Source organism: Echinops telfairi, unplaced genomic scaffold (genome assembly GCF_000313985.2).
Source record: "Echinops telfairi isolate 266 unplaced genomic scaffold, ASM31398v2 ScPeMD7_18;HRSCAF=68, whole genome shotgun sequence".
NCBI lineage: Eukaryota > Metazoa > Chordata > Mammalia > Afrosoricida > Tenrecidae > Echinops > Echinops telfairi.
This window is the reverse complement of record NW_022103915.1, coordinates 53,851,610-53,876,368: the sequence shown is the minus strand read 5'-3', so window position 1 is coordinate 53,876,368 and position 24,759 is coordinate 53,851,610. Positions and strand designations below refer to the sequence as shown.

Genomic DNA, 24,759 nt, shown 5'->3' with positions numbered 1-24,759 from the left:
TACAAAAATAAACTCCATATTAAAAAATGGGCAAAGGGTGCTCGCAGTGCAGCTGCAGTGGGCGGAGTGGGCCGGGATGAGTGGCGGGGGAATGGAGGGATACCCCGTGGATTGAGAGGCCACACTGAGTGGCAGTGTCAAGAAGAGGGATTTGTTGGGGATCACAGGCTCGCCAGAGCACCTCATTATCAAGGATCTCGGCGAAATTAATTCAAGACTCTTAGATCACAGACCAGTTACCCAAGGTGTGAAACCTATTATTCTGTGAAAGAATTTGAAATTCATAATAAGCATATACCAGCCAGTGAAAAGCAGTGTGGAGCCTAATGGAAGGATTTCCTGAGAGAACAATGTAAGAAAAAGGCAGACATGGGTGAAGAACACAGAAAAGTGATTGGGGGGGACTTAAAGACCAATATGCTGAGATGGAGAAGGACCTAGCCAAATTTTCCCCCTTTTAAAAACTTGACCCTCTGCCATAAAAAGCTACTGAGAAAATATTGACTCTGTCCTTCCCCTCACTGCAAAATGATTCCCACCAAACCATTTAGCCTCTGTTCAAGCTTAGCAACATACAGTCAAAGGCACTTGGCACTCTTACCAGAGCTTCAGGAATTCTGCTGAAATGTTTTATAGAAAAGGGCTATATCTTTTTAGTTTCAAGTGCCTACATGATTACCTAAGCAGCAATAAGAGGAAAAACGAAAAATTTATTCTGTTAATCAGAATTGGTCTTTTCTTCCATTGATTAGGCCAGAGAATTTTAAGTATAGATGTCTTATGAAAATAATTAAATTTTAAACAGAATCAATGTAAGTTTAACATAGTGGCTTAAAAGAGGTCTGCCATAGCTCCCCAGGGCATAGGCGAACAGTGTAAGGGCTAGTCGATGAGTAACATGGATGAAAACGCCTGTGGTTGGAGCAGCTCATGTGTAAGGGCAGTGAGAATCATAGCACGACGGCTGGGCAGCCCTGCTGGTCTCTGAGGTGACTGCTGGAAAGTCTGACATACGAGGCAGGGAAGCACCTTGTCACTGGTCTCACTGAAGGACAAAAAGACATCTGCTAAGATTTGTGGCCTTTCAGCACTTAAATATGCTTAGTAGGAGTAGGAAAAGCTTACCAGAAGTACATTTTGACTTTTGAACTTTCCAAGCACCATAATTTTGCCCATGGTATTTACCTATGTTTGTGCCTGTTTTGCTTTGGGTAAGCTTTGTAAGTTAAATAATGTCTGTCTCTTCGATTGTTTAATGAATAATCATTCAACAAGGCAAGATCTGCCAAGGGCCCCTCTGGAACCATGGGAGGACTGGGCTCTGAGTAAGCCAGGCGTGTTTGCCCGCCTGGTCCGTGTTAAAAGTGAGTCCTTTTAGCGCTCGTGCCTGTCCTCATAAGCTGGCTTTATGACAACATGAGCGAACCACTTCTGTCACCACTGTGATCTTTAAAATATATATGTAGCAATTTAATTAACTGTCCGGAGTAACTTCAATTATTTATGGCAAATGAATTCAATGCATAGATACGTAAGTATTCCATTTTCTTTTATCTCAGTGTTGCCGCTGCAGAAAATTGACAACGCTCGTCTTTACAAATATATGACTTACTGTCAAAAGTTTCATGAGTAAAGTTAACAGAGATGGAAAAATAAGGGAAAAGGGTTTGAATAAACATTTTACCAAAGTAGATACACAAATGAGCAATAAGCACATGAAAGACAGATGCTCAATACCATTATTCATTGAAACAACAACAAATCACTTCTGTCGCATTGACTCCAATTCATGACAACCCCTTGTATGTCAGAGGGCTGTTCTCCCAATGGGAGGCCCCACCCCCATCCCAGTTCGTTATGGTGAACATCTGTTATGATGAAAACGTATAAAACATTTGCCAAGTCAGTAATTTTTCAGCGAAGAATTCAGAGATGCTAATTACATTCTTCATGTTTTGCAACCATTAATGTTACCTACTGAAAATCATCCTAGCACAATTAGCAAACTTGGTGGCCCCTAACAAAAATTCCTCCTGTCCTCGGCCTCCCCTCTGAGTCCTTTGTCATTGTCGTCAGCTCCTGCTGAGTGGTTCTGACTCAGAGCGACCTCTATGTCTATGACAGAAGGAAACAATACCCAGTTCTGTGCCACTTACTTCTTCTTGGGCGTCTTCCCCCTTTACCGCCTGTCCACTTTCCGAAGCATGATGTCTGTTTCCAAGGACTAGCCTCTCCGCATGACATGTTCAGAGTACACAAGGCAAAGTCTCACTAGCACTGCCTCTAAAAAGCATGCGGCTGTCCGTCCTCTTCCAAGACAGGTCCGTTCTTTTGGCAGTCTAAGCACTTTCAACGTTCTTAGCCAGCACCGCCCACAATGCAAATGCATCAACTCTGCCCGGGGCGTCCAGATTCCAGCTTTCACATGCTTATGAGGTGAATGCAAGCACCAAGGCCAGTGTCGGGCAGACTGTAGAAGAAATCTAATGCAGCAGGTTTATCCAATGTAGTATGTCAGTTGATGACTGCTGCTTCAGTGGGTACTGACTGTGGACCTAAGCAAGATGAAAAACTTGACAACTTTGGTCTTTTCTTATTTTATCATGATGTTATTTGTTGGCTTAGTTGTGCGGACTTGTTTTCTTTACGTTAGGCTGCATCGATATTGACTGCTTTAGTCCTTAATCTTCATCAATAAGTGTTTCAAGTCCCTGCTAGGAGCAGGCAAGGTTATTTCCTCTACATATCAAAGGTTAACAAGCCTTCCTCCAATCCTGATGGTGAAAGGGTATCTATCACCTTAGGACACACTCTATAGAAAGCCAGTGCGCCCTTTTCTTTAAAGAGCGCCCCTGTGGTCCTTATACAGGTTCTGCAGGACTACAATGAAAGGTTAGGATTTGCTTATTGTTGGGTTAATTTGTTTTGTATGATTTTATTTATATGAAATCCAGGATAGGTAAATCTGTAGACAAAGTAACTAGAGCAATATAATCTTAGGGATATGGCAGGCAGAAGATGTTGGGGAGGAAACGTAGAACTAATGAGACAAGAATGTGGTGACTGTCCAACTCTTCAATGTATTTAGAGTATTAGCATGCTGAATGAGGTATGTGAATGTTATGTCAATAAAAATAAAGACCCGCGTACGAGAAGGAAGCAGACAAGAACGAAAAGAGCAAAGACTCTGAAGCTTGCTCTTGAAGGCAAATGAAGTCAAAGAACGGGCAGAATTTTAAAGAGCAGCTAAAGTATTGTAGTCGTGAAGTTCTGGAGGTTTGCAGCCGCTTCATCTTTGTTGTCTTATTAGCTAACGAAGGTCCTAATGGCTTTCTTCCATCCATGTCACGATGGTTGACTGTATTGAGGGGCAGTTCTTTCCCTGCCTGAGAGCTCACCTTCCAGCACTGTGACATGGCACTGCTGCTGTTCATCAGGGTTCACCGACCGACCCTTCAGGAGTGGTCCGCAGCCTACATCTGTCCGCCACAGATGCCCCTCTGGTATGTGTAATACTGGTGACAACAGAGTTTCTGCCAGGATCACAGCAGCGCCACCTTAAAACAGACTGACAGCCAGCCCAGTGGTGGTCCCTCTCCTGGTAACCACTTTGGTTAATGCGTTTCCCAGCAAGGGTTTGTCACTGTGGTCTTTATGGAAGCAGGTCAGCGCGCCCTTCTTCCCTCGTGATGCTGAGTGAGTTCAAACCAACTGTTAGGTTAGCAGAAGCGTGTGCACTACTTGCACTGTGTTCAAGGAACAGAAAGGAATTAGAATAAGCTTATCAGCCATGGGTTTCCTATATATTGGCTTGTTTGATATAAGTGAGATAATAATACATCAGTATGAAGCCCCTTTCCACTTGTCCTTTTGAGTCGGACTTTGCTCAACACTATGTTCAATTTCACCCACATGGGGACATGTATCACTTTATGGTGAGTCCTTCCTGCCCCCAAGTCTATCTCCACATTTGTCTTTTGTCTATCCATTCATCAGGCGATGGACTTTTGAAAAGTTTGAAAAGTGTTGTAATGAACACTGATACGGCTCTAAAAGTTCATAGAAAGCTGTGTTATCTCTGAATGCTATTTCCCCACAAACTTTCTGAAGAGCCGTCATTCACGTTCTGTAGGGATTAAATGGCTGATTTTTAGGAAGTAGTTTGCCAAGCTTTGCTGCTGCAGTATCTGTGGGGGGACTTGAAGCACCAATCTTCCAGTAAGTAGCTGTGCACATTCACTATCTGCATGACCCCGAGACTGCAGACCAGTTCACACCCGACATCTCAGAGCAGGGGCGCCCTTCCTAGCCTTCCCTCAGTGGCTAATTTTTAAGAAGGGAGGACCAGTTCAAGGTGCTGTAGGTAGGCCTCACTAACCAACTCTTTAGTGAGTAACTGAGTGTGTTTACTCCAGAGGGCAGAGCAGACGTCTCCCCCGGTTTACCTAGGCTCTCCTCTTCACCAGAGCACTGGTGGTAGCACAGCTACATGCTCAGCTGCTCGCAGAAAGACAAACCCCAATGGGACAGCATTCTACCCCACCCTAGAGTCGCTCTGAGCGAGATTCGACTTGATGGCACACAACAACTCTGATGGCCAATCCTTTCTCCCACAGGGTGTAAGTCCTGAGCTTTCAGGCTGCCAAGCACTAACCACTGCACCACCAGTGCGGCTTCCATTAGTCACGATCAAAAACCCCAATCAAGCCTGTCCTCTCTAGGGCTGGAAGCCTTTCCAGAAGCAGGCACTCCCTGTTCGTGTGAGTGGCTGGTGGATCGGCTCACTGAGCAGCCTCGGGTTTAACTCACTGCGTCAAGAGGGCTCCTTCAAATCAAAACCACAATGACACCATGCCATGCCCCCTGCTATTATCAGAAACATGGTAAAGCACAACAAAAACAAATGTTGGTGAGGCCATGTAGAAACGGGAAGTTTTCATCCATTGCTGGTGAGGCACACCATGTTGCAGGCACTGTGGAAAATAGTATGGCAGTTCTGCAAAAAAAGTTAAGCATAGAACGAGTGCTTTGAACCGGTCTGTCTCTTACTGAAACTTTGCATTTCCATTCCAGATACACGGAATCAACACTTTCATTTTAACAGGAACTTGTTAAAATGTAGAGTCAGATTGTGTCTAGCATTTCCATTCCTACGTAGAGACCAAAAATAAATGAGAGCCAGACCAGGAGAGAGACCCGTGTACCGATGTTCACGGTGACGTTATAGTCACAACCGTCAAAAGGTGGGCAGGAGACACACAAGGAAATGCTCTGTGCATACAAGAGAACAGTCAGCCTTGAAGGGAGTTCTGATACTTGCTTTGACATGTGGGGGGCCCTGAAGTCAAGTCAGACACAAAGGATAAATGTTAGATAATCCTATTTAATATGTAAATGTCTACAATGGGCAAATGCACAGACAAAAATTTGTTAGTGGTTACCAAGGATCAGAGAATTTTATACTTAAAATGGCAATTTTGTCTGTTACACACCACTAGACTTCCGTGAGTTCCCCTTACCTCTTAGGTTCATTTGATGAGCTGGTGTGCTACCGGATTCTTCCTTGCTCTTATAACAAGAAATAGAAGTGTCTTTAAAAGTACACCAGTACTGCTTGTAACCTTTCAGGGTCAGCTTTTTGGGCCTGTGTCGAACAGAATGAAGAGGTTTTAGTACCACAAAAGATAAGTATTGATCAGTACGCCTTAAAAAGCCCAAGGCCAAGGTTTGCAGGGGCTGTATTCAGTTCTCCTTGGCCAATGCCTGATATTCAACATTGCACATATGTGATCTGCCGGGGCCTAGGGGCACTGTAGTTTAGCTGGCTGCGAACCCTAAGGCTGGTGGTTCAAACCCAGCAACTGTTTTGTAGGGAGAAAGATGAGACTGTCTGCGCCCACTAACATTTACCATTTGAAACCCTGTACTGAGTGGCTATGAGTCGTAAGTGGCTTCATGGTCACCCAGTAAGCAGACCGAGTGTCAAAGAACAACATTCTAGTAGTGTGCACACCTCTACTCACAGGAGTATATTCCAAGTTCCTTAGTGGATTTTATTGTGTGACACACATGTCCTGTCATGAAACAGAGTAACGTGAAATTTAAAACTTACAAACTGTTTACTTCTGGAATTTTCTACATAATACTTTCAACTAATAGGAATCAGACCAGGGGGTCATCTGTCCTTACCTGGAGACTTGTGGGTGTGCTGTGTACATGGCAAGATTGCAAGTGGGAGGGGCACCTATTGCCCTGACCACACACACAGTGTTTATGTGTGTATCATAGTGTTTGTAGGAAAGTGTAATTAAATAGGATTTTCCCACAAACATTTTGAAGCCCTGGTTTCAAAGGTATTTCAATAGTGACATTAACTTGCCACTTTAAGGTCTAATGCAAAAGAAAGTAGCGAGTCATCAGGAAAGGTGCAGGCAGATAAGGGAGAAGGAAGAGGGGTAGATGAACAGCATCTGAAACCTCCGATGTCAGCAATATTACCTGTTTTAATTTCTGTGTATTTGGCTACAGTGAATGATGGTTCAACAAGGGCTTTTCAGCCTTACCCACTAGCAAGGGTTGGCTCCATCACCTCGTTTCCTCTGCTTCCTCTCTGCCTGATGCCCAGCTCTCCTGACTCTATGGGTGGATGGCTTGTTGAAAAGTCTAAATTAGATACATTTTGGAACCCAACTTTAATGGCTCATGAAGAAAGTTAGATCTGGGGTTCTGAACAAGGCCCCTGGAAGCAACAATGTATTACTTAGTGCTGTCACTTTAAGGGCTCAGCGAGGAATCTTAAATGCTGCTGTATTTCTAGATTTTCAGCATCTCTATGATAAATCTTTTCTTAAAAATATCAGATAGAACAACCTAATTAGTAATGTGATTATAACCTGGTAAAGGGAGATTATTTTCAAATTAATTTTAGTATTTATCTAATTAATTAAGTAATCTTTTCTAGATAAACTACATTCCATTAAAGGGATCAAGACTATATAATGCTTATTACTCATTAACACTTGGACTCTCTTCTACACTTACTTGAAAACTTTAATGTAGTCAGCAAGTTCAGGAATGGAAGTGATGTCACCCTAGAAAGAGTGTTAAATTAAAAATTCAGTATCTCTAATGTTTTGTAACCGATATTCAGAACTAGTTTATTTATTGAATAGGATTACAGAAAATACAAATTACAGAAATATGGTCTTCAAAAAACTACTAAGAATTTGATAAATCTGGCGTGGCCAATGTTTCACAACAAAGCGATTTCTCCCTTTCACTACCCACCTCAAGCCAAAGTAGCACCTTATGCAACCTACAAGACGGTGGTGTTACTTCTAATATAGTCAACCCTGTGGCTAGTTGCAAACGACACCTTTGAGAGCTCATAGCCAGCTGTGGAGGTCCTGTGGGCTAGTCACTGGGCTGCTGAGGCCAGTGAGTCCAACCCACCCGCCACTCCTCGCGAGAAGGATGAGACTGTAAAGATTTACAGCCCTGGAAACTCTTGAGCAGTTTTAATCTGTCGTATAGGGTTGCTTAATTCAGCCTATCAGACAGCAAAGGATCAGGGTCTGGCTTTGAATCTCCCTGAACTTAGGTGTTTCATTAGCAGTAACATATCCCTAAGCTTTAAAAGCAAATCTAGCATTTATGCACACCCCTAAATTCATTTAGGGTTTCCACAATGGCTTGAGGTTAAATTTTCCCAGGCAGACATACTCTCCTACAACCTGTTCTGTGTAGGGTGTCAAAACAAGGATCTTTACGCAAAGTTCCTGGATAAACAATGTCTGATAGCTTCAATAAAGCATTAACAATTTCTCCCCACCCTCTCTAGGAGACCTAATTTACACAGGGACATGCACTGAATCTAAATTACTCAAACAATCTTTAGACACGACCAACCCAATTAGGCAAGAAGATTACCCTACCAGAATTGTTGATGTTTTCCCCCCTTCCAAAGTGATCTCCAGGTCGGAAAGGGCGGCGTCAACTTCATCAACTTCTTTGTCACTGTGGTTCAAGTGGTTCTCTGACGTCATGGCCGACAGCTTATTGATATGATACTGAAACCAGAAATGCCACTTTATTACAAAGCTCTAACTGAAGGCTTTTCACTACCTAATCTGAAAAGACACTAAGTACCTATGAACTACAATAGGAAAATCAGGTGTTCAGCACTTAAATCAGGCTAATACTACCCACCCATAGTACCTACGGTCTTTGGACATTATTAGTCTGAGAAGCCTTAGAATTGGAGTAGACTGACACTTTCCCATGAACAGTGATTTTAGACTGTTTTGTCTGTCTCCCTCACCCCCGCCTCCATTACAACATATTCCCTGTACCTAAAACAGGACCTACTATCAGTGAATACTGAATGGCAACTAGAATGTGCAGAAGGTCTTTGTAGAAATTGTCAGCTTTGATCATCTTACATAACTACTCAAAGTTATTACGATTACGTCGAAAGGTGAAATTGCACTTCCTCTCAGCCTCAGTTCAAGCTGAAACAAGGCTAGAAGGAGACCGTTACACTTCAGTAAGAATGGATAAAGATGGTGTTTTATGTGTGAACACACACAGTACAGGCTTCCAAGTTTGTGGAGAAACAGAATCAAAAGATAAGGTGATTTGATTTCCCCATTGAAACACACAGATAAAATTTTTGAGTAGAGCCCTTGGATGTTGCCAACAGTTAATGCATCTGACTGCCAACTGAAAGGTCGGTTTTATTTTAAAGCATTTAGATCTAAGCCCACACAGATTCATTTTGGCAGAAAAGCCCCGTACCCTACTTCCAAATATTCAGCCACTGAAAATTGTGGAGAACAGGTCTACACGACTCAGCACACTTAGGTACCTTTCAATGCACTAAGTAACACACAAAATACAATTTCATCATGGAAGCCACATAATTATCAAGCTTCTCCATGTTAAGATTGACTGAATTTAGAAGCAATCGTTGGCTGTACTTTAGCCGAGACAAAATAAAATTCTCAGCGATAAGAACATCCATATTCACAGTCATGGAGAATGGGGTGGGCAGTGGCCCCAAGCTTCAGAGAACAATGTATTAAGAATCATATGAGTGGGTTAAAAATCAGATACCGAGATTTACCTCTAGTATTTGATTTAGTAAATCCAGGGTGCACACAACAGCCTGTCTTTATTAAGCGATTCTTAGTCCCTTAAGTGATTCTGATGCAAAAGACGCTGAGTGCATATCTTGGACCTAAATGTTTTTAAAACATGACTAAAATATCCACTTTTTAATTTATAGCCTTTTCACTTTGAACTATTTTTCTTCTCATCGTTATTTTACCAAGATTTGTTTTATAGGAAGACCCAGAAGCTTCAAGGGAAGATAGTTTTGACCAGATTACTTATGTCTCACATAGAAAATACTAGGAGTTTCCCATCTTACTTTCAAACAGTTTGCTGGTACTGGAAGGCTCACTACAGACTGCAGGTCAGTCTCAGGGACACCATATACCTCAGGGAATTTGTCATCTTAAAGTCCTCCCATTGGTGTCCTTAAATTAACTGAGGTGTGTCTACTGCACTAAAATGAAATGCCCACTGGTAGGGGGGTTGCTACAGATATTTCAGTGAAAACGCGATGATGTATAACTCCAATGTATTATTTTTGAGCACCTACTATTTGCCAGACATTGTTGGCTTAAAAAATTTAAAAAAATATGATAAAAGCTATGGTCTTTAAGGTATGTATTTTACATGTAACATTTTCCCGATATGGGCCAGTATTTGTGCTAGGTAGGGAAGAAAGAGCCTAACAGTCTTAAACCACAAGATAGAGGGCAGTGGCTCCAAAAATGGGCACAAACAGGGAGAGAATTGTGAGAGAACAGACAGTATTTCCTTCTGTTGTGTACAGGGCTGCTACTGTGTTGGGACCACTGTAACAGCCCAACAACCCTCTCTCGACTCGCTGCCAAGGGCTCTGAGTAGTGGAAGTCATGCTGAAAGGAAAGAGGGGACGCGAGGGTTTTGCTACAACTATGTGGGACACATCTCAATGAGTCTGGTGGCAGATTGGTGGAATCTTTAGACTCATACAATTATACAGGAGGTAGGGTAGGGCTCCACATCAAAGACTGCAGCGCTCCCCAAAACACCAGGCTGTAAATGTTGGTGGGCAATATATATATTCCACCGGTCGGAGAAAAATTAAATAATTGAATATCCCACTCCCTTTTTAACCCAGTCTCTAGAAAAATGAGAGATCAAACAAATGCATCTGTCCACAAAGATTTCCTTTCCTGTGCTGCCTCTTGCTCACCATCTAAGGAGAAGCCAGCCAGCTGTTCTCACGCTCTCTAAGAGACTTTCGGCAGTTGAAACTTACTGGCTGCTCTGCCAGGTCAGCTTCCTTTAAGATTTCAAACTCACTGCCATTGAGTTAATTTCAACTGTTAAATGACCCTATAAGATAGTGGTTCTCTACCTTCCTAATGCCATGACCCTTTAATACAGTTCCTCCTGCTGTGGTGGTCCCCCAACCATAACATTATTTTCGTTGCTACTTCATCACTGTTATGAATCGGCGAGCCCTGTGAAAGCGTCGTTCGACTCCCAAAGGGTTGAGAACCGCTGCTCTAGGACAACATCCAGCTGTCCCTGTAGGTTTCTGAGACTGTGCGGCAGGTGAAAGTCTTGTCGTTCTCCAGCAGAGTGGCTGCTGGTTTCTGAACTGCTGACTGGCTGGGTCACTACTAGGAAATCTACGGAGCAGTTCTCCGTCCTTTAGGGTCAATTTGATTTGGAATCAACTCGACAGTAGTGGGTGAGTAGTGATAAGTATACACAGTCCAAATTTAAGAAGCACTGCCGTCATTCTGAAGTGGGGGGTGGATAAGGATCACAGTTGGGAAAACAACAGTTTAAGCTAAGGGAAAACAGTAACAGCTCTAAGTATCTCCTCAACCCACCTTTGTCCATATAGAAATACTGTATCAAAAACTACTGAGATTACCATTTAAAAATATAGTCCCGTACCATCCCTATGCCCCCAAATCACATTTGCCAATGTTCTCACCTACCTGCAAAGCTGCAAACATCATCATTTCTTCTTCCGTGCATTCAATCTCTTCTAGGAGAATAGCCCATTTACCTTGCTCATAAAGCTGATTGATTCTGATTGCATCATACTGCAGGGGGAGGGGAGGGGAGAGAGAGAGAGAGTTTTATTACAGTATCATTAGCATTAAAAATTCTGAATTACCAAGGAGCTGACACCAAGGGCTCAAGTAGAAAACAAATGTTTTCAGAATGATGGAAACAAACGTGCTCGACACAATGGATGTGTGATAAGAGTTGAATGAGCCCCCAATAAAATGATTTAAAAAAATTAAAAAACAAAACAAAACAAATTTTGAATTACTTATAAAGTTTGACCAGAAAAAAAACAGTAAAAATCAATCCCAAGGAAAAATTTAAATACCATCAATACTCATAAGAGTTCGCTAAGATTTTCTCAACTATTACCCGCATCGTAGTTTTTTTTAATTCAAAGTGAGATTAAGATTGGTCTCTACTCACATGGATCAAGAGAGGAAGAAAATATGTGGCTTATTACTCCCACGAACAAGTTAACCCCTTCATCTGACACAAGACCAGAAGAGCTGAAGAGTGAGTGGCTGGCTACCACAACAGAGCCTTGTGATCACAGGTTCTATTCCGGGAGGAAATGGAGGATTTCATATTCTAATAGATGCGGTTTTATGGAACCACGGTTGAACCCTGCACGACTAAACTTCAGACCAAAGTACCTCCTGAAGTCATCTTAAAACCGACACAAATGTAGCTTAACTAAGCCTGTATTGAGTGGTTTTTGTTTTTACAGAACTACATGAGATCAAATTGACCAGTATGAGCTCTGAAGAGGACGGTGAGGTGGCTGTACAACACACAGAAAATACACCGTTCAATTGCGTTTGCTGTGTATATCCTCAACAAAGAAGTTTCCAGGGGGCATAATCTTTATATTTTAAACCCTTTAACATAAAACCCCTTGATATTAATAAGGGAAGAACTTTTATTTTTCCACAATATCATTATTTCAAGCATCACCATAAAATGATGTAAAACAGAAGGTGAAACAATTATGTCAGGTAGCATGCTCACAGTGGAGAAGCATATTCAAAGTGGCAGATCTTGGAAGTAGCAGTTATTTTAAACATCCAAAATAAAATGGACATTTATTCTCTATGGAAAATAATTATTAGCAGATAACAGTAATGTCTTAAATATGTTGTCAACATCCTAAGAAAGCATTTTCAACAACTCCCCCAAAATGTAACTGCTCCAGACCCCATGCACGGGGCTCAGGCCACCGCGGATGGGAGGCGGCGCCGCGACCACCATGGGAAACAAGCAGAGCAGCTTCTTCAACAAGGACATTCTCAAGCTCCATGCCTGGTTCTACGAGCTGGCCCCCAACGCGTCCCCATGGACTACAGGAAGAGCCTCATCATGCAGATGCCGGAGCTCTGGGTACGAGGGGCCGCTGGGCAGGGTGGAGGCAGAGACCCCACAACCCAGTGTCGCACCAGGGGCTGTGTAGCCCTGGGGAATTAAGAGCCTTCCTGCCTCACTCTCCCCACCTGGCTGAGGAAGTGGCTGTGTGCAGGGGTTCAGCAGGGTCCTATGGAGCAGGGCCGCCCCCGGTCTGTGGGGCTCTGGCCCAGCTTCCTGCTGCTCCCTTTGTTCGTTGGCACTAGCCACCGTGTCCACTTTGGAAGGTAAATGTTCTCTCATGGGCGTGAAGTCTCTCGGAAGCCAGCAGATCACATCTCACATGTCAACTGCACATGGATCTCCAGAGCAGCTTGTCAAAATGCTGACCCGGTTCAGCAGGCCCGAGATGGGGCCTGGGCCTTGGCTCTTCTATCAAGCTCCCCAGGCCCATGGACCAAATAGAGGAACAGGCCAAACTCACTAACATCCAGTGGATGCTGACTCATAGCGACCCTGCAGGTCAGGCTAGAACTGCTGCCCCTGTGGGTTTCCAAGATTGTAACACTTTACGGGAGTAGAAAGTCCAGTCTTTCTCCTGCGGAGTGCTGCTGGTGGTTTTGAACTGCTGACCTTGTAGTTAGCTGCCCAATACTTAACCCAGTACACCATAGGTAGGGCTCCTTATAGACCACATAGTCACATGAAATAAAAATCTCATGCCCCTGTTGTCTATTTCCAGCATAATGAAAAAAAAAAAAAAGTAACTGCTCCAAAAGTAGCCTTTGTCACACTACTAAAACAGGGTAAGATGTTGCCTTAAAGTAGAATAATCAGACAATTACAGTACTACAGTATAAGTTTTACTCTTGCACAAAAATGTGCTCACATAATAAAATATGGTAAGTTATCTAAGCTCACTAAGAAAAGGATCTAACTCTCAGTGCCAAGTGTTTGTTTTGTTTTGGTGGGAGGAGGGAGTTTCAGGTCTCTTGCAAATTCCAATCTTATCCGAAAAGCAAAGCAAGGATGCCAACCATCTGACAGGGAAAACTTATGCTAAACAAGGTTTACCTATTACACAGAAATGTAAACCTTACAAGACGATTATTTAAAAACTTCAAATAAATATCTTTTGGTTTATAAAAAACATCTGGAAGTTTCAGGAAATTTTTCTATTAAAGTGTATTTGAAGATGTGAAAGCAAAACAAAACTTAGCTACAGTAATTCTGTACTATCAAATTAGAATCCTTTAAGATACCAAAACGGGGGTTCGGGGTGGACTTACACAAATTACAAATACCTTTTTCTTTAAAGCTTTGTGTTTTTAATGTTTTTCAATATTGATATAGAAAAGCAATTTTTTACCCCACCAACTTCTAAAAATAAAACCAAATAAAGGAAAATCCCTCTAAGCCCTCGGTACCTTTGGATTCAAATCAAAAAAGCTGTAATACTTGAACCGGAGCAGCAAGGCCTCATTTTCCTTCACATCTTGTTCCATGAGAGATCTTGACGAATCAAGCCACCTGGTCAGACAAAGAAAAGCAGTGCAAGATAGTTAACAAAATCTTTCTAGTCATGTAAGTTCTTCAAACATGCCTACTTTTTTTTAACACTTACCCTTGGTTGATTTTTGCTTTATCAAGAAGAGCTTGAGGCTTGAACATCTTGGCCAAGATTTCTGGCGATGTGATTGGCTGACTGACAGCAAGTATACCAGGATTGCCTTCGGACAAAGCGCTGTCACCAAACCAAGCAGAAGTTGGTGACAAGGGGCTTCCATCGTGAGCATCGTAAGTGGGGGTCATTGTTTTACTATAGAGTCCTGGGCTTGAATAGATACTTCCTAATAAGTAACATGAAAAACAGGTAGTAAGTATGAAGTACAGAATCTGTTTTCAATGGAAATGCTCTAATGATAGAAAGCTCACTGTGAAGCATAAGCTTCAGTCTGTAAAGAAAGCTTAGTACATTATTTTATCTGTCTTAAAAATATGTGAAATTAACTTCAATTCTACTTAGATAGCCCTAGCACATGTAATAAATAGAATATAAATTAGAAAATAACTAAGTTGGTACAAATTCAGGGGTGGGGGCAAAATCAGTTCAAGAGCATTAGAAGGTAAATTAAAGATACAGAAGCAGACAGACAAACACGTTTTTGGCTTTAATTGTGGCAAGGCTCACCTTTCAGAGGGCCAATGTAAAGAACATCAGTGCCTATAGGAAAGAAAGGAATTCAGAAGGTAAAGGAGAGGCAACAATAGAGGACAGAAACAACAGGAGGAAAATGAAAAGAAGTATGGGAAAAAGAAAAAAGATGCTTCCTAACTGTGAATCATAAACTGAAGTACATGAAGTGAATTTAAGGTAAACAATCTCATGAGCTACTTTTGTCTAATCCACAAGAACCATGCTGTGCTCTGGTCTCTGGTAACCAATGTTTCCCACTCTTTTCATCCACAAACTGCGTAAGACAACTCCGTGAGCCTGAATACTGCCATGAACGAAGAGAACTGCCTGGCTTTCTCAGTGTGCAGCCAACTTGGTATCAAAAGATTTATAAGTTAAGTAATAAGATAAATGGTAGATAAAATTTGTGCTAGAACGAGGTTAACAAAGATATACTTTATAATTAAACCCCCAATACAAGGATATTCTTACTTTCAGAATCCTCAGAATTAGTGCTAGACAAATTACGCAAAATTTTGCTGAATTATTTAACTGATGGCACAGTCACCTTCATTTAATTACAACTAAATGAGATTAATTCAGAGAGTTTTTAAAAAGTGAAAAATTATGCAAAGGTACCTCCCTTAGCAGTGTTGACTATATTTCGTCCTTTAGTCATAATTACATATGCATAAATAGAACTTATTCCCTCCCTTACCCAATCGCGAAGCATGCTTAAATTAAGAACGGCTTCTTTCCCTCCCAATGCAGTAACAGAAACAACGATCTGTGGGACAGGGTAATCAACCTTAGAGAGCTGAGTAGCTGTCACAGCCTAAGCCTAGACGAGAAGGTAATGACCTCTAGCTGACCATACAGCATCTGCTTTGATGCCTCTGGCATGCGTTCTTTCACCAGGGTCACTACAATAACTTGTAGAATGAAAGCACTGGTAAATAAGCAACAAAGAATTGTGAACTCTCCTTGTTTGATATTAAGAAATCAAAATACTGAAATATTTTAAGACTTTGAAAAATATCAGCCTAGTTTCAGGTTTGTTCTTTTAAACAAGCATATTACATTTGTATGACTCCTTTGGGAAAAGGTTATTTGAATAAACAAAGTTACTAAAGGGGCTGAAAACATGTTAGATTAGCTGGGCAAAGATTCTGGATTAAATAGCGTATACATGTAAATAAGGTGTAGGAAATCATTAACTTCTATAATGCAGCATTTTCTAATTGTTTATTTCAAAGATAAAGTTTCTAAAACAATTATTTGTTTAGCATTTGTTACTATTAAAATGTGTCAATAAACATTTTTTGCACTAATTTCCCAATTCTAGCAGTATTTGCTGGGTCAGCAAGTATGTGAATTTCAAATGTATTTCAAATCTTAGTTCACTGATAATCCTGGTAGAATAGTTTACTGATTTCTGTTCAGATTTGTTTTAAATTGGGCAAACAACTAAAGTAGGGGTAAGATGAAGTAGAATGTAGACAATAATAAAAAAGATTTCTGGGCTACAGGCAAAGATAACCCAGAGATCTAAAAGGGACAAATTAGGAGTTGCTTCTTTCAGCAAAGTGGCAGGATATAAGATCAACATACAAAAATCAGTTGGATTCCTCTACACGAACAATGAGAACTCTGAAAAGAAGTCAGGAAACGAATATATTGTGGCAAGCCCTAAAGAGAAAATAACAGGGCATAAAAGACTTGCACAGAAAAATCTACACACAAAAAATCAAGACCTATATCAATGGAAATATATAACAAGGTCAAGGATAGGAAGACTCAACTTTGTAAAAATAAAAATGTCAACTGATCTACAAATACAATGTATGGTACTAGTTCAACAACAGACACATGAGACAGAATTGAAAACCCAGAAGTAAATCCATCTACTGGAAAACAGCTGATTTCCTACTAAAGGCCAAAATTAATTAAAAAAGTAAAAGATAAATGGTGCTGCCAATGATGTATATACATTTGTAGAAAAATAAGATCCATATTTTATACTGTACTGTACACAGTACTAACTAAAAATGGATCAAAGATCTAAAACCTTAAAGATTAACAAATAGGGGCCACACTAGTGGTGCTAATACATGGCATAGATAGAATACCAAACAGCAGAAGATAAAATAGGATCTCCTAAAAGTCAGTCAGCCCTGTGGTTAAAACAGACAAACTTCACCAAAGCATAAGTCTATAATAAAACTGTTATAATAAAAAATTCTCAGGCTATAGACTGGGAATAATTTTTTATTATAACATATCCAGCAAGGCCTAATGTGTAAAATTTATAGAAAAGTCAACACTTCAATAAAGACAAATGATCCGATTTAAAAATGGACAAAGGACATGTACTGTTCTGATCATAAGCCATTAAACTTAAGATCCACTGAGTTGATTTTGACTCATAGCTATCCTATACTACATCGTGTCTGCTGCAGTTTCTGATAGGTTTGAACCACTGACACTTTGTTCTTAGAAGTCCAACGCTTGCCCATCCCCCCCAACCCCCCACAGTACCAACGGGGCCCCTTAGAGGCAAATCAAAACCACAATGAGATACATTCCACTTTGGTAATAATGGCACTGATAAAAACAGAACAAAAAGACCATAGAGGTCTTGCGGAGAGTGGAACTCTTCTACAATACCAGGGCAGCAGAATGGTATAACCCCTGTGATAAATGGTGTGGTGCTGCCTTAAAAAGCCAGACATAGAAACACCATACAATTCAGCAACTCCATTCCCGAGTGTATGTTCTAAGAAAACGAGTGGGTAACACAAATCGTCCTATGAGACAGCTTCAAATTTTATGGAATTAAAAGATAATAGAACTTTTTGAATCCTTATATACACCATGTTCATTCTAACACTACTCACAGAAGAAGAACGAAGGACGCAGCCTAGGTGTCCAAACGATGGTGCACACATGTAATGGAACACTACACAGCCATCTAAACACCTGCGAATGTCTCACAACAGATGAAGCTAGAGGACATAAGTCAAGAAATATCTAATGGTTACTGGGGATGGAATGGAGGAGGGAAAAATCACTAATTAGGTAATAGACATGTATTAGGGAAGAAAAGTTACAACATGATCAAGGCAAAGGAAGATATGGGGCATGTGTAAAAGGCACCATCAGTAATAAGCCATAATCTACAAGTAGATACATAGGTATAGGATGGCATATACAAGTTTGGCAGAAGATATTCCTAAGTAGGGACTAGGGTCTTAAAAACTTGATAGTGGCCATCCAAGATATAACTACTTTTTTTGCTCTGAAGAGGAGATACCAGAGACCAATAAAGAGAAAACAAGACATAGGAACTAAAGTCTCACAACCCTGAGACCAAAAGAACTAGGTGGGTCCCTGGTTACGTTACCACTACAAACTGTTCTGACAGGGATCACACATTAGGTGGTCCTGGACAGAGTGGAGAAGAATGTACAAGAAACTTCACCACCACAACAAAGATCAGACTTATTTGTGGAACCTGTGTGGGCTATAAGAGTAGAGGGCAAAAACTGGATGACCAGAAAGGGGAATTCAGGGAGGAAATGCAGGAAATGCAGAGTGGGGAGTTGTCGCTGTGAACCAGTATCATGGATTAAATTAGTTTATGAATCATCGCATAGGTTCTAAAACAAAAAAATTACGCAGCACCCAGAGCCCCTATAAAGATTTAGTCCTAGGAACCATCCTCTTTCCTACAGAGACTCTGAGTCAGACCGCCTCAAGGGCAGTGGGTTAGCGCCCGGAAATGACCCCTGGTGGGTGTTAATGACAGCCGGCCATCTGTTTACTAACTATAAAGAAGACCCGGGCGGGGCGGGCGCTTCACTTCGTCAAAGCCTTACCTGATCCAGGAGTGATAAGGGGGCCCTCTAATTCAAGTGCCTCATCTTCAGACTGGTCATCGAGCTTTTTCTTTTTTTTCTTTGTTGGATCTCTGGGTTTTTTCAAGAGAGAGAGCTCTTCTGGATGTCTGATATCTGGTAAGATTTTTAAAAGCTTACTTTATTAGAACATAGGAAAAGTAAACACTTTATATACTTGGTAAATCTAACAGTCTACTTCAAGATAATCTAGAATTTCCTTGGGTTTATCCTTAGGTTTTTTTTATAAGACACTGATGCCATAAAACGACAATGGCTGGTACAAGGGAAAGAAATCTATTAAACTACTCTAGTTTATGTATAGTTTTACACACACACACACACACACACACACACACACACACACGAAAAATAATAGTTTTACATGAGACCAGAGTGATTGAAATTCAAAAGACGATAATACCAAGTATTTGCAAAGACATGGAGAACAAATGCTCTCATCTCCAGCTGGTAGGAGTGTAAAGTGGCAATAAAGAAACAAACAAAAAGACCCAAACCCAAGCTGCACAGTTTCTTAAAAAGTTAAACATATATCTACCATATTAACCAGATATTTATTACTAAGTATTTATAAGATGTTTATAATCCTTTTACTAGAAAAGCCAACACCACAAACAACCCAAATATATAAATAAAATGTTATATTTTCTTTTCCCCCCAAAATGTTAAATCTTCATAGCAACGGAACACTGGTCATACAATGGAACACTGTTGTTAGTTGCCATCAATACCAAGTCATGGTAACAACTGGTTAACAAACATGGGTATAACAGAACAAAACACTGTCTGGTCCTATGCTATCTTCTCGCATTAAACCATTATCTTGCTGTGATCCCCAATGTATTTATTGGCTATGTTTTTAGAATTAGATCACCAGGCTACTGCTGCTTGTTTCATTCGATACTACTGAAACTCTAGACAAGAGACTGAACACTGCTCATTCAGCCTTATGCTCACAATCCGCGCTGTGTTTGAGCTCATTCTTGCTGCTGGTGGAAACCCATCTCAGTGAGGGCCCTTCTTTCTCACGGACCGCCCACCAAGCATGGTGCTTCTTCAGGGGCTGGTTCCTCCTGAGAACACGTTCACATTGCATGAGACCTCAGTTTCACCATGTTCCCTTCTAAGGAAACTTTCCCTTCTATGGTTTTCCCAAGACAGGTTAGTTCATTCTTCTGGCAATTCATGAGAGTCAATGTTCTTTTCAGTGCTGAAACGCAGATGGATCAATTCCCCTGAGGTCTTTCTCATTCACCGTGTAGCTTTCTCACGCACACGAGGAGAATAAAGACCATGGCTTGGGTCAGTGGGCAGCAATGCAATGGATTTCTTTGTTGTTGCTTCCATGGGTGATTGTGGATCCAAGTAAAATAAAACCTTGTTGACTTCAATCTTCCCCCATTTATCATAATGTTGCCGACTGCTCCAGTTGTGAGCACTCTTGTTTTGTGTTGGGTTTGGAATCCATAATGAAGCTTGTACTCTTTGATATTCATGATGAAGTGCTTCAAGTCCTCCTGGCTTTCAGTAGGCAAGGTTATGTTTTCTGAATATCTCAGTTTGTGAATGAGTCTTCCTCCAGTACTGATGCCAACTATTTCTTCCTATAATTCAGTATCTTGCATTATTAGCTCAGCATGCAAACTGAATAAGTGACACACACTTTTCCTGATTTAAGCCACAAAGTATCCTTCTTGCTGTTTGAACAACTCCCTCTTAATCTTCATACAGGCAAGGAGGTTCCTCATGAGCACAAGCAGTAAGTGTTCTGGAATTCTCATTCTTAATGTCCATAGTCAAATACCTTTGTATGGTCAACAAAACGAAAGTAACTATCTTTCTGAGAGTCTGTGCTTTCTCAAGATCCATTTAACACAAGCAATGATAAAACCATTATTCTGGTGTCTTAAGTCTGAGAGCTCTGTTGAAACCTGGGTAGCTCTGCAGGCAGTTTCCAGCATCACAGAAACACACAAGCCACCATAATATGACAAGACTGATAGTTAGATGGTGGAACAGAATACCATTCATCAGTAAAAAGAAACAAATTACTGATACATGCAGTAATAGGCTGAATCTCATAATTATTACACTAAAAGAAGCCCTAAGAGTATATACTACGAACCATGCATATAAAATTACAGAAAATGTTCCACCTATAGAGACAAAAAAGCAGGCCAATGGTTATTGTTCAAAGGGTGATGAAAGTAAATATTTAATATCCCGGTTGAAGTTATTTTCACAGGTTTAAACACTTGTTAGAACTTACCAAACTGCACTTTAAGAGGGTACAACTTAAGAATCATAAATTACATCACAGTAAAGTTGATTAAACAACAGCATGGAGGGAAAGAGGTTCAAGGAAAAGGCGCAGAAACCGTGTGCACACCACCATGCTGACAGCACTACACTGTTTATCACAGTATGAACAAAATGCAAATCACTGCTAAATGACTAGAACAAAATTTGACTTGTGGCAATTTGTGCCTTCAAAAGTCCACACTAACTACTAGACTCAAGTCAGTGATGTAACTTAAAGTTAAAATAACTGTAGGGGCCTGAAACTAGGGTCAACCCTCATTTAGTGCTGGGAGCTGATGTGGTTTAATTAAAGGAAGTGGAGAAGACAGCCATCTGGATTCAAGTCCCAGCTCCACTACTAGCTAGCTGGGTTAAACTTAGGGCTACTTATTCAGCCTATCTGCAGATTAGTAACCAGGCATAACACAAGTGTTAAAATGTAAGTTTTGGGTAGTAATTTTTTTTAATAAAAAAATACATTATCATGGTAGAAATTGAAAAATTAGCACAGTCTTTCTAAAGTCTGTTTTTATAAAGTAAAATATAACTATGGAAATAAGTGATCACTTTAGTAACTGAATAATATACACCATACAAAAATAATTTAACCATTCTTGTATATGAAAGAATAAAGACACTAACTTATTTATTTTCTCATTAAACTTTGTTTTCATGGGTCTCAAAATTCTGTGACAGATTTTTGGTCAAGTTGTTTTTCATTTATAAAGTACTGATTTTAAAAACTAGTAACTTAAAACTGCCACCCCCCAAAAAGAAACAGATGGCCCACATTCTTTTCCTTCTGAAAGTTTTACGATACATTGTCGTCATCAACCCGTCTTTTACTGTCCAGCTCTGATGGCCACTAGAGACAAGTGGGTCTGAGACTGTTCTTCCACCCCTGCTTAAGAGTGGCAGGTGTGATGAGTAATATTCATTTAGCCTTCTGGGCAGACTTGGTGACCTTGCCAGCTCCAGCACCCTTTTTGTCCACCGCCTTGATGACACCACCCACAGCAACTGTTTGTCTCATGTCTCAGACAGCAAAACGACCCGTAGGAGTATAGCCAGAGAAGCTCTCCACACACATGGGCTTGTCAGGTACCAGGTCAACAACGGAAGCATCACCAGACTGCAAGAATTTGGGGCCATCTTCCAGCTTCTTGCCAGAACAGTGATCACTCTTCTCTTTCAGCTCAGCAAACTTGCAAGCAATACGGGCAGCATGACAATCCAGCACAGGTCTGGCCTGGACGGTTCAGGATGATCACCCAAGCAGTGAAGCCAGCTGCTTCCATTGGTGGGTCATTTTTGCTGTCACCAGCCACATCGCCACGGCGAACACCTTTGACAGAGACGTTCTTGACATGGAAGCCTACATCGTCCCCAGGCAGAGCGTCACTCAAAGCTTCATGGTGCATTTCAACAGACTTCACTTCAGTGGTAACGTTGACCGGAGCAAAGGTGACCACCATACCAGGTTTCAGAACCCCAGTTCCACTCTGCTCACAGGGACTGTGCCGAGACCACCTATCTTGTAGAGGTCCTGGAGAGGCAGGCGCAGGGGCTTGTCAGTTGGGTGGGTTGGTGGCAGGATGCAATCCAGAGCTTCAAGCAGTGTAGTTCCCCTGGCATTGGCATTCTTAATGGGTAACCTTCCACCCCTTGAACCAAGGCATATTAGCACTTGGTTCCAGCATGTTGTCACCATGCCAACCAGAAATTGGCACAAATGCTACTGTGTCAGGGTTGTAGCCAATTTTCTTAATGCAGGTGCTGACTACTTGTCAATTTCCTCCTATCTCGTGGCTCTAGGGTGGCTCTGTGGAATCCATTTTGTTAGCACCAACAACGAGCTGTTTCACACCCAGTGTGTAAGCCAGAAGGGCATGCTCACGGGTCTGCCCATTCTTGGAGAGACCAGCTTCAAACTCACACACCCCAGCCGCAACCATGAGGACAACACAATCAATCTGTGATGTCCCTGTGATCATGTTTTTAACAAAGTCTCTGTGTCCGGGCATCCATGATAGTCACATAGTACTTGCTGGTCTCAAGTTTTCACAGGGAGACAGCAATGGGGAAGCCAGGCTCACGCAACTTTCAGCGATTCCAAGACCCAGGCAGACCTGAAGGAGCCTTCCCCATCTCAGAGCTTCCTTCTCGAATTTTCCGATGGCTCTTTTGTCGACCACACCCCATTTGTAGATCAGGTGGCCAGTTGTGGTGGACTTGCCAGCACTGACGTGTCCAATGCTGATGACGTTGATATGGGTCTTTGTTCCCATTTTGGCTTAGTTTTTGTGACGGTTTTTACTGACACCTATATTCTGGCGGCAAACCCGCTGCAAAAAAGTGAAGTTAACTTATTTATCAACAACAGTAAGTAACTTGAAGGATTTGACACCAAAGCACTATTATAATTATGTAGATTGAGAAACCAGGAAAGAAAAAAACAACAACAAATTTTTGAGTCATATATATAATTAATAGAACTGAATTATTCCCTAGACTATATTATTTAATCTGCTAAGTGAATTCATTATTAATTAGTTCCACAGTCTGTTCTCGGTGTCACTTCAGTGTTAAATGTCACAGAGCTGCACTTGAGAGACTAGTAAACCATGAGAAAACCCTGTGAAAAGTATCTACTGCCTCAGCCCCGACTCCACCAGAATGGAGCTGGTGATCTCTCTTCACCCATTCACCCCCCCAAAGTGGCGGTTCTCAGCCTATGGGTCGTGACCCCTTTGGGGGGGGGTCCAACGACCCTTTCACAGGAGTCGCCTCAGACCATCGGAAAACACATTTCCGATGGTCTGATGGTCTTAGGAACGGCGACACCGCCCCTCTATCTGTCCCCAGGGAGGTCGGCCCACATGCAGATACGCCCACACACGAGTACCTGGCCTGAAGACTGTTACCCATGCTTCAAGACAAAATTTCATTTATTTGTAATTAGAAATAAATATTTCACAATATAGAATTACATAGTTTTTGTGATGAATCACTATGCTTTAATTATGTTCAATTTGTAACAATGAAAACACATCCTGCATATCAGATATTTACAATATGATTCATAACAGTAGCAAGGTTAGTTATGAAGTAGTAACAAAAATAATTTTATGGTTGGGGGTCACCACAACATGAGGAAGGTTGAGAAGCACAGTGAAATATTTCAGTATTAAACTCAAAAAACCAAACTCACTGCTGCAATCAAATTGACTCCAACTCACAGCAACCTTATAAAACCCTGTGGGTGTCCAACGCAGTAAATCTTTATGGAGTAGAAAATCTGTCTAGCCTTTCTCCCTGGTGCCTGGTGGGTTCAAACTGCTGTTAGTAGCTCAACTCGTAACCTGAGGGCTCCTTTAAAAAAGTATGGAAGATGTAACATTTGCTACAGCAAAGTATGGTGAAGAAACTGAACTAAATGGTGCCTGGCTATCAAAGAACAGCATCTGTGTACAGCAGGGAGAGAGGTAATATCAAGAGGGAGCTAATATCAAGGAGTACAAGAAAGAAGAACATGTTTTGAAACTGATGTAGCTATTGTACAACACTTCTTGTTATGACTGAACTATTGCATAGTATGTCTGGATTATGTCCTAATAAAATTGTTTAAGGGAGAAAGTATGGCAGAACATAAAAATGAACTACATCTGAAAATAAAGGGAGGTAGAGGAAGGGAGGGATAGGGAACAACAAATGGTTCAAAACCAACGGTAGGGAGGGGACGGGAGGACTGGTAGGGAGTGACCACGGTCAAGGCAACCATGAGGAACTACTGAAGCCAGAATGGACTGATCATGGTATTGGGACAGGAGGAAAGCGTAAATAAATAGAGCAAAGAAGTAGGAGGCAAAGGGCATATATACAAGC

General features: G+C 41.3%; 1 protein-coding gene and 2 pseudogenes across 4 annotated transcripts in view; 1 reads left to right on the top strand and 2 right to left on the bottom strand.

The window, feature by feature from the left end:
- The window catches only part of FERMT2 (FERM domain containing kindlin 2), a 93,574-nt gene that overhangs the window by 8,103 nt on the left and 60,712 nt on the right, over positions 1–24,759 (bottom strand). For 2 of the 4 annotated variants that reach the window (XM_045287737.1, XM_045287738.1), the window contains exons 3-10: positions 18,535–18,669; positions 14,672–14,704; positions 14,105–14,330; positions 13,908–14,010; positions 11,067–11,174; positions 7,935–8,069; positions 7,042–7,091; positions 5,520–5,644 (exon numbers count right to left, since the gene is read on the bottom strand). In XM_045287737.1, the coding sequence (XP_045143672.1) occupies positions 5,520–5,644; positions 7,042–7,091; positions 7,935–8,069; positions 11,067–11,174; positions 13,908–14,010; positions 14,105–14,330; positions 14,672–14,704; positions 18,535–18,669 (915 nt within the window). The remainder of the gene's footprint in view (positions 1–5,519; positions 5,645–7,041; positions 7,092–7,934; positions 8,070–11,066; positions 11,175–13,907; positions 14,011–14,104; positions 14,331–14,671; positions 14,705–18,534; positions 18,670–24,759) is intronic. The other 2 variants (XM_004698592.2, XM_004698593.2) reach the window with 1 other exon arrangement.
- On the top strand, positions 77–461 carry LOC115868715 (annotated as a pseudogene).
- Positions 21,809–23,266, bottom strand: LOC101652038 (annotated as a pseudogene).